This window comes from Cyrtonyx montezumae, unplaced genomic scaffold, assembly GCF_038088225.1.
Source record: "Cyrtonyx montezumae isolate F1298 unplaced genomic scaffold, pur_monq_1.0 scaffold_117, whole genome shotgun sequence".
Taxonomy (NCBI): domain Eukaryota; kingdom Metazoa; phylum Chordata; class Aves; order Galliformes; family Odontophoridae; genus Cyrtonyx; species Cyrtonyx montezumae.
This window is the reverse complement of record NW_027071845.1, coordinates 85,368-95,579: the sequence shown is the minus strand read 5'-3', so window position 1 is coordinate 95,579 and position 10,212 is coordinate 85,368. Positions and strand designations below refer to the sequence as shown.

General features: G+C 57.1%; 1 protein-coding gene across 1 annotated transcript; it reads right to left on the bottom strand.

Moving 5' to 3' along the window:
• Window positions 1-298: 298 nt before the first annotated feature.
• LOC136044562 (uncharacterized) lies at window positions 299-2,133 on the bottom strand (the record flags this gene model as incomplete). Its single annotated transcript, XM_065729895.1, has 4 exons — window positions 299-321; window positions 435-804; window positions 1,609-2,042; window positions 2,090-2,133. Coding segments are annotated over 3 exons (847 nt in total), but the record flags the coding sequence as incomplete, so codon positions are not given.
• Between the last annotated feature and the right edge of the window lie 8,079 nt (window positions 2,134-10,212).

Below are 10,212 nucleotides of genomic sequence, written 5' to 3'. Positions count from 1 at the left end.
AACTTCATCAGCGCGCGGCGCTCTGAGCGGCGCCGGGCAATAATTAACGGCGCCCTAATTGTAATTAACGCGGGGGGGGGGGGCAGTGCTGAACCAACGGGACTGGGACGGACTGGGACGGACTAGGAGGGACTGGGACAGACTGGGACGGACTGGGACGGACTGGGAACCACTTGGACTATACTGGGAGGGACTGGGATGGACTCGGACTGTACTGGGATGGACTGGGACGGACTGGGAGGGACTGGGAGGGTCTGGGACGGACTGGGACATACTGGGAACCACTTGGACTATACTGGGAGGGACTGGGATGGACTCGGACTGTACTGGGACGGACTGGGATGGACTGGGACAGACTGGGACGGACTGGGACGGACTGGGACGGACTGGGAACCACTTGGACTATACTGGGAGGGACTGAGATGGACTCGGACTCTACTGGGACGGACTGGGACGGACTGGGATGGACTGGGACGGACTGGGACAGACTGGGACGGACTGGGATGGACTGGGACAGACTGGGACGGACTGGGATGGACTGGGATGGATTGGGACGGACTGGGATGGATTGGGACAGACTGGGACGGACTGGGACAGACTGGGACAGACTGGGACGGACTGGGATGGATTGGGACGGACTGGGACGGACTGAGAGGGTCTGGAACGGACTGGGACAGACTGGGTTGGACTGGGACGGACTGGGACGGACTGGGAGGGACTGGGAGGGATTGGGACGGACTGGGACAGACTGGGAGGGACTGGGAGGGATTGGGACGGACTGGGATGGACTGGGAACCACTTGGACTATACTGGGAGGGACTGGATGGACTTGGACTGTACTGGGACGGACTGGGACAGACTGGGATGGACTGCGAGGGATTGGGACGGACTGGGAACCACTTGGACTATACTGGGAGGGACTGGGATGGACTCGGACTGTACTGGGATGGACTGGGACAGACTGGGACGGACTGGGATGGACTGGGAACCACTTGGACTATAGTGGGAGGGACTGGGATGGACTCGGACTGTACTGGGACGGACTGGGATGGACTGGGACGGACTGGGATGGACTGGGACAGACTGGGACGGACTGGGACGGACTGGGACAGACTGGGACGGACTGGGATGGACTGGGACGGACTGGGATGGACTGGGAGGGTCTGGAACGGACTGGGACAGACTGGGTTGGACTGGGACAGACTGGGACGGACTGGGAGGGACTGGGAGGGATTGGGATGGACTGGGACAGACTGGGAGGGACTGGGAGGGATTGGGACGGACTGGGACGGACTGGGAACCACTTGGACTATACTGGGAGGGACTGGGATGGACTCGGACTGTACTGGGATGGACTGGGACGGACTGGGAGGGACTGGGAGGGTCTGGGACAGACTGGGACAGACTGGGACGGACTGGGATGGACTGGGACGGACTGGGACGGACTGGGACGGACTGGGATGGACTGGGAGGGATTGGGACGGATTGGGAGGGACTGGGAACCACTTGGACTATACTGGGACAGACTGGGATGGACTCGGACTGTAGTGGGACGGACTGGGACGGACTGGGATGGGCTGGGACGGACTGGGAGGGATTGGGACAGACTGAGACAGACTGGGTTGGACTGAGACGGACTGGGAGGTACTGGGATGGACTGGGGGGGACTGGGACAGACTGGGACGGACTGGGATGAACTGGGACGGACTGGGAGGGACTGGGAGGGATTGGGAGGGACTGGGACGGACTGGGACGGACTGGGATGGACTGGGACGGACTGGGAGGGATTGGGACGGACTGGGACGGACTGGGACAGACTGAGACAGACTGGGTTGGACTGGGATGGACTGGGAGGGATTGGGATGGACTGGGACAGACTGGGAGGGATTGGGAGGGACTGGGAGGGACTGGAGGGACTGGGATGAACTGGGAGGGACTGGGAGGGACTGGGAGGGATTGGGAGGGATTGGAACGGACTGGGACAGACTGGGATGGACTGGGAGGGACTGGGAGGGAATGGGATGGACTGGGATGGACTGGGGCTGTACTGGGAACTGATGGATCTATACTGGGATGGACTGGGAATGACTGGAACTAGATGGACTGGGATGGACTGAGATGGACTGGGAACCACTGGGACAATACTGGATGGACTGGGTTATACTGGGAACCACTGGGAGTGTACTGGGATGGACTGGGGCTGTACTGGGAGATGCTGGGACTGTACTGGGATGGACTGGAGATGAACTGGGAACCTCTGGGAGTGCACTGGGATGGACTGGGATGCGAGCTGGGGTATAATGGGAAATTCAAGCTGGGTACTGGGGTGTACTGGGACGTACTGGGACGTACTGGGATGTACTGGGGTGTACAGGGATGTGCCGGGGGATGGACTGGGATGGACTGGGACATAATGGAAACTACTTCGGGTGTAAACTGGGATGGACTGGGAGATGTATCAGGGGGTTGCGATGAGTTAAAGAGATATACTGGGAGGAACTGGGAGGGACTGGGAGGGAGTGGGAGGGGCCGAGAGACGGGAACCGCCCAAAAAAAGAAGAGAGGAACTATGGTGACACCTGGAGGCAGAAAGCGGAACTGCAGACGGGACTGCGGTCCTCCCAGTACAGCTACTTCCCAGTACAGATCCGTCCCAGTACAGCTCCGTCCCAGTACAGCTCCGTCCCAGTATAACTCCGTCCCAGTACAGCTCCGTCCCAGTACAGATCCGTCCCAGTACAGCTCCGTCCAGTACAGCTCCGTCCCAGTATAACTCCGTCCCAGTACAGCTCCGTCCCAGTACAAATCCGTCCCAGTACAGCTCCATCCCAGTTCAGCTCGGTCCCAGTATAATTCCTCCCAGTACAGCTCCATCCCAGTATAACTCCGTCCCAGTACAACTCCGTCCCAGTACAGCTCCGTCCCAGTACAACTCCGTCCCAGTATAACTACGTCCCAGTACAGCTCCGTCCAGTACAGCTCCGTCCAGTATAACTCCGTCCCAGTACAGCTCCGTCCCAGTACAGCTCCGTCCCAGTATAACACCGTCCCAGTACAGCTCCGTCCCAGTACAGCTCCGTCCCAGTATAAATCCGTTCCAGTACAGATCCGTCCCAGTATAAATCCGTCCCAGTACAGCTCCGTCCCAGTACAACTCCGTCCCAGTATAACTCCGTCACAGTACAGCTCCGTCCCAGTACAACTCCGTCCCAGTACAGCTCCGTCCCAGTACAGCTCCGTCCCAGTACGGCTCTGTCCCAGTACAGCTCCGTACCAGTACAAATCCGTCCCAGTACAGCTCCGTCCCAGTACAGCTCCGTCCCAGTATAACTCCGTCCCAGTATAACTCCGTCCCAGTACAACTCCGTCCCAGTACAGCTCCGTCCCAGTACAACTCCGTCCCAGTAGAACTCCGTCCCCGTACAACTCCGTCCCAGTACAACTCCGTCCCAGTAGAACTCCGTCCCAGTACAGCTCCGATCCAGTACAACTCCGTCCCAGTACAACTCCGATCCAGTACAACTCCGTCCCAGTACAGCTCCGTCACAGTACGACTCTGTCCCAGTACAGCTCCGTCCCAGTACAGCTCCGTCCCAGTACAGCTCCGTCCCAGTACAACTCCATCCCAGTACAGCTCCGTCCCAGTACAGCTCCGTCCCAGTACAGCTCCGTCCCAGTACAACTCCGTCCCAGTACGACTCCGTCCCAGTACAGCTCCGTCCCAGTACAACTCTGTCCCAGTACAGCTCCGTCCCAGTACAACTCCGTCCCAGTACAACTCCATCCCAGTACAGCTCCGTCCCAGTACAGCTCCGTCCCAGTATAACTCCGTCCCAGTATAACTACGTCCCAGTACAACACCGTCCCAGTACAGCTCCGTCCCAGTACAGCTCCGTCCCAGTATAACTACGTCCCAGTATAACTACGTCCCAGTACAACTCCGTCCCAGTACAGCTCCGTCCCAGTACAGCTCCGTCCCAGTACAACTCCGTCCCAGTACGACTCCGTCCCAGTACAGTTCCGTCCCAGTACAACTCTGTCCCAGTACAGCTCCGTCCCAGTACAACTCCGTCCCAGTATAACTCCGTCCCAGTATAACTACGTCCCAGTATAACTCCGTCCCAGTACAGCTCCGTCCCAGTACAGCTCCGTCCCCGTACAACTCTGTCCCAGTACAACTCCGTCCCAGTATAACTCCGTCCCAGTATAACTCCGTCCCAGTACAGCTCCGTCCCAGTATAACTCCGTCCCAGTATAACTCCGTCCCAGTACAGCTCCGTCCCAGTACAACTCCGTCCCAGTACAGCTCCGTCCCAGTATAACTCCGTCCCAGTACAGCTCCGTCCCAGTACAACTCCGTCCCAGTAGAGCTCCGTCCCAGTATAACTCCGTCCCAGTACAGCTCCGTCCCAGTATAACACCGTCCCAGTACAACTCCATTCCAGTACAGCTCCATCCCAGTATAAATCCGTTCCAGTACAGATCCGTCCCAGTATAAATCCGTCCCAGTACAGCTCCGTCCCAGTACAACTCCATCCCAGTACAGCTCCGTCCCAGTACAGCTCCGTCCCAGTATAACTCCGTCCCAGTACAAATCAGTCCCAGTACAACTCCGTCCCAGTACAGCTCCGTCCCAGTACAACTCCGTCCCAGTATAACTCCGTCCCAGTACAGCTCTGTCCCAGTACAACTCCGTCCCAGTAGAACTCTGTCCCAGTACAAATCTGTCCCAGTATAACTCCGTCCCAGTACAGCTCCGTCCCAGTACAACTCCGTCCCAGTATAACTCAGTCCCAGTACAACTCCGTACCAGTACAACTCTGTCCCATTACAGCTCCGTCCCAGTACAGCTCCGTCCCAGTATAACACCGTCCCAGTATAGCTCCGTCCCAGTACAGCTCCGTCCCAGTATTAATCCGTTCCAGTACAGATCCGTCCCAGTATAACTCCGTCCCAGTACAGCTCCGTCCCAGTACAACTCCGTCCCAGTACAGCTCCGTCCCAGTACAGCTCCGTCCCAGTACGACTCTGTCCCAGTACAGATCCGTCCCAGTACAACTCCGTCCCAGTACAGCTCCGTCCCAGTACAGCTCCGTCCCAGTACAACTCCGTCCCAGTATAACTCCGTCCCAGTTCAACTCCGTCCCAGTACAACTCCGTCCCAGTACAGCTCCGTTCCAGTACAAATCTGACCCAGTACAGCTCAGTCCCAGTACAACTCCGTCCCAGTACAAATCCGTCCCAGTATAACTCCGTCCCAGTACAACTCCGTCCCAGTACAGCTCCGTCCCAGTACAGCTCCGTCCCAGTACAGCTCCGTCCCAGTGCAACTCTGTCCCAGTACAGCTCCGCCCCAGTACAACTCCGTCCCAGTACAACTCCGATCCAGTACAACTCTGTCCCAGTACAACTCCGTCCCAGTACAGCTCCGTCACAGTACGACTCTGTCCCAGTACAGCTCCGTCCCAGTACAACTCTGTCCCAGTACAGCTCCGTCCCAGTACAGCTCCGTCCCAGTACAGCTCCGTCCCAGTATAACTCAGTCCCAGTACAACTCCGTCCCAGTACAGCTCCGTCCCAGTACAGCTCCGTCCCAGTACAACTCCGTCCCAGTACGACTCCGTCCCAGTACAGCTCCGTCCCAGTACAACTCTGTCCCAGTACAGCTCCGTCCCAGTACAACTCCGTCCCAGTATAACTCCGTCCCAGTACAACTCCGTCGCAGTACAGATCCGTCCCAGTACAACTTCGTCCCAGTACAGCTCCGTCCCAGTACAGCTCCGTCCCAGTACAACTCCGTCCCCGTACAACTCTGTCCCAGTACAACTCCGTCCCAGTACAGCTCCGTCCCAGTTCAGCTCCGTCCCAGTACAAATCTGTCCCAGTACAGCTCCATCCCAGTACAACTCCGTCCCAGTATAACTCCGTCCCAGTACAGCTCCGTCCCAGTACAGCTCCGTCCCAGTACAAATCTGTCCCAGTACAGCTCCATCCCAGTACAGCTCCGTCCCAGTACAACTCCGTCCCAGTACGACTCCGTCCCAGTACAGCTCCGTCCCAGTACAGCTCCGTCCCAGTATAAATACGTCCCAGTACAGCTCCGTCCCAGTACTGCTCCGTCCCAGTATAACTCCGTCCCAGTACAGCTCCGTCCCAGTACAACTCCGTCCCAGTACAGCTCCGTCCCAGTACAGCTCCGTCCCAGTACAACTCCGTCCCAGTATAAATCCGTCCCAGTATAACTCCGTCCCAGTACAACTCCGTCCCAGTACAGCTCCGTCCCAGTATAACACCGTCCCAGTACAGCTCCATCCCAGTACAACTCCGTCCCAGTATAACTCCGTCCCAGTACAACTCCGTCCCAGTACAGCTCCGTCCCAGTACAGCTCCATCCCATTATAAATCCGTCCCAGTACAGCTCCGTCCCAGTACAACTCCGTCCCAGTACAGCTCCGTCCCAGTACAGCTCCATCCCAGTGCAACTCAGTCCCAGTACAGCTTTGACCCAGTATAACTACGTCCCAGTATAACTTCGTCCCAGTACAACTCCATCCCAGTACAGCTCCGTCCCAGTACAGATCCGTCCCAGTACAACTCCGTCCCAGTACAACTCCGTCCCAGTATAACTCCGTCCCAGTACAGCTCCGTCCCAGTACAAATCCGTCCCAGTATAACTCCGTCCCAGTACAGCTCCGTCCCAGTACAACTCCGTCCCAGTATAAATCCGTCCCAGTACAACTCCGTCCCAGTATAAATCCGTCCCAGTACAGCTCCGTCCCAGTATAACTCGGTCCCAGTACAGCTCCGTCCCAGTACAACTCTGTCCCAGTATAACTCCGTCCCAGTACAGCTCCGTCCCAGTACAACTCCGTCCCAGTACAGCTCCGTCCCAGTACAGCTCAGTCCCAGTACAGCTCCGTCCCAGTACAACTCCGTCCCAGTACAACTCCGTCCCAGTATAACTCCGTCCCAGTACAGCTCCGTCCCAGTACAAATCCGTCCCAGTACAGCTCCGTCCCAGTACAGCTCCGTCCCAGTACAGCTCCGTCCCAGTGCAACTCCGTCCCAGTACAGCTCCGTCCCAGTACAACTCCGTCCCAGTATAACTCCGTCCCAGTACAGCTCCGTCCCAGTACAAATCCGTCCCAGTACAGCTCCGTCCCAGTACATCTCCGTCCCAGTACAGCTCCGTCCCAGTGCAACTCCGTCCCAGTACAGCTCCGTCCCAGTACAACTCCGTCCCAGTATAACTCCGTCCCAGTACAGCTCCGTCCCAGTACAAATCCGTCCCAGTACAGCTCCGTCCCAGTACAGCTCCGTCCCAGTACAAATCCGTCCCAGTACAGCTCCGTCCCAGTACAGCTCCGTCCCAGTACAACTCCGTCCCAGTATAACTCCGTCCCTGTATAATTCCGTCCCAGTACAGCTCAGTCCCAGTACAACTCCGTCCCAGTACAACTCCGTCCCAGTACAACTCCGTCCCAGTATAAATCCGTCCCAGTACAGCTCCGTCCCAGTACAAATCCGTCCCAGTACAGCTCCGTCCCAGTACAGCTCCGTCCCAGTACAGCTCCGTCCCAGTGCAACTCCGTCCCAGTACAGCTCCGTCCCAGTACAACTCCGTCCCAGTACAGCTCCGTCCCAGTACAGCTCCGTCCCAGTGCAACTCCGTCCCAGTACAGCTCCGTCCCAGTACAACTCCGTCCCAGTATAACTCCGTCCCAGTACAGCTCCGTCCCAGTACAACTCCATCCCAGTACAACTCCGTCCCAGTACAACTCCGTCCCAGTACAACTCTGTCCCAGTACAACTCCGTCCCAGTATAACTCCGTCCCAGTACAGCTCCGTCCCAGTACAACTCCGTCCCGGTATAAATCCGTCCCAGTACAGCTCCGTCCCAGTACAACTCCATCCCAGTACAGCTCCGTCCCAGTACAACTCTGTCCCAGTATAACTCCGTCCCAGTACAGCTCCGTCCCAGTATAACTCCGTCCCAGTATAACTCCGTCCCAGTACAACTCCGTCCCAGTACAACTCCGTCCCAGTACAACTCCGTACCAGTACAACTCTGTCCAATTACAGATCCGTCCCAGTACAGATCCGTCCCAGTATAACTCCGTCCCAGTACAGCTTTGTCCCAGTATAACTTCATCCCAGTACAACTCCATCCCAGTATAAATCCGTCCCAGTACAGATCCGTCCCAGTACAACTCCGTCCCAGTACAACTCCGTCCCAGTATAACTCCGTCCCAGTACAGCTCCGTCCCAGTACAAATCCGTCCCAGTACAACTCCGTCCCAGTACAACTCCGTCCCAGAATAACTCCGTCCCAGTACAGCTCCGTCCCAGTACAACTCCGTCCCAGTACAACTCCGTCCCAGTACAACTCCATCCCAGTACAGCTCCGTCCCAGTACAGATCCGTCCCAGTACAACTCCGTCCCAGTACAACTCCGTCCCAGTATAACTCCGTCCCAGTACAGCTCCGTCCCAGTACAAATCCGTCCCAGTATAACTCCGTCCCAGTACAGCTCCGTCCCAGTACAACTCCGTCCCAGTATAAATCCGTCCCAGTACAACTCTGTCCCAGTATAAATCCGTCCCAGTACAGCTCCGTCCCAGTATAACTCGGTCCCAGTACAGCTCCGTCCCAGTACAACTCTGTCCCAGTATAACTCCGTCCCAGTACAGCTCCGTCCCAGTACAACTCCGTCCCAGTACAGCTCCGTCCCAGTACAGCTCAGTCCCAGTACAGCTCCGTCCCAGTACAACTCCGTCCCAGTACAACTCCGTCCCAGTATAACTCCGTCCCAGTACAGCTCCGTCCCAGTACAAATCCGTCCCAGTACAGCTCCGTCCCAGTACAGCTCCGTCCCAGTACAGCTCCGTCCCAGTGCAACTCCGTCCCAGTACAGCTCCGTCCCAGTACAACTCCGTCCCAGTATAACTCCGTCCCAGTACAGCTCCGTCCCAGTACAAATCCGTCCCAGTACAGCTCCGTCCCAGTACATCTCCGTCCCAGTACAGCTCCGTCCCAGTGCAACTCCGTCCCAGTACAGCTCCGTCCCAGTACAACTCCGTCCCAGTATAACTCCGTCCCAGTACAGCTCCGTCCCAGTACAAATCCGTCCCAGTACAGCTCCGTCCCAGTACAGCTCCGTCCCAGTACAAATCCGTCCCAGTACAGCTCCGTCCCAGTACAGCTCCGTCCCAGTACAACTCCGTCCCAGTATAACTCCGTCCCTGTATAATTCCGTCCCAGTACAGCTCAGTCCCAGTACAACTCCGTCCCAGTACAACTCCGTCCCAGTACAACTCCGTCCCAGTATAACTCCGTCCCAGTACAGCTCCGTCCCAGTACAAATCCGTCCCAGTACAGCTCCGTCCCAGTACAGCTCCGTCCCAGTACAGCTCCGTCCCAGTGCAACTCCGTCCCAGTACAGCTCCGTCCCAGTACAACTCCGTCCCAGTACAGCTCCGTCCCAGTACAGCTCCGTCCCAGTGCAACTCCGTCCCAGTACAGCTCCGTCCCAGTACAACTCCGTCCCAGTATAACTCCGTCCCAGTACAGCTCCGTCCCAGTACAACTCCATCCCAGTACAACTCCGTCCCAGTACAACTCCGTCCCAGTACAACTCTGTCCCAGTACAACTCCGTCCCAGTATAACTCCGTCCCAGTACAGCTCCGTCCCAGTACAACTCCGTCCCGGTATAAATCCGTCCCAGTACAGCTCCGTCCCAGTACAACTCCATCCCAGTACAGCTCCGTCCCAGTACAACTCTGTCCCAGTATAACTCCGTCCCAGTACAGCTCCGTCCCAGTATAACTCCGTCCCAGTATAACTCCGTCCCAGTACAACTCCGTCCCAGTACAACTCCGTCCCAGTACAACTCCGTACCAGTACAACTCTGTCCAATTACAGATCCGTCCCAGTACAGATCCGTCCCAGTATAACTCCGTCCCAGTACAGCTTTGTCCCAGTATAACTTCATCCCAGTACAACTCCATCCCAGTATAAATCCGTCCCAGTACAGATCCGTCCCAGTACAACTCCGTCCCAGTACAACTCCGTCCCAGTATAACTCCGTCCCAGTACAGCTCCGTCCCAGTACAAATCCGTCCCAGTACAACTCCGTCCCAGTACAACTCCGTCCCAGAATAACTCCGTCCCAGTACAGCTCCGTCCCAGTACAACTCCGTCCCAGTACAACT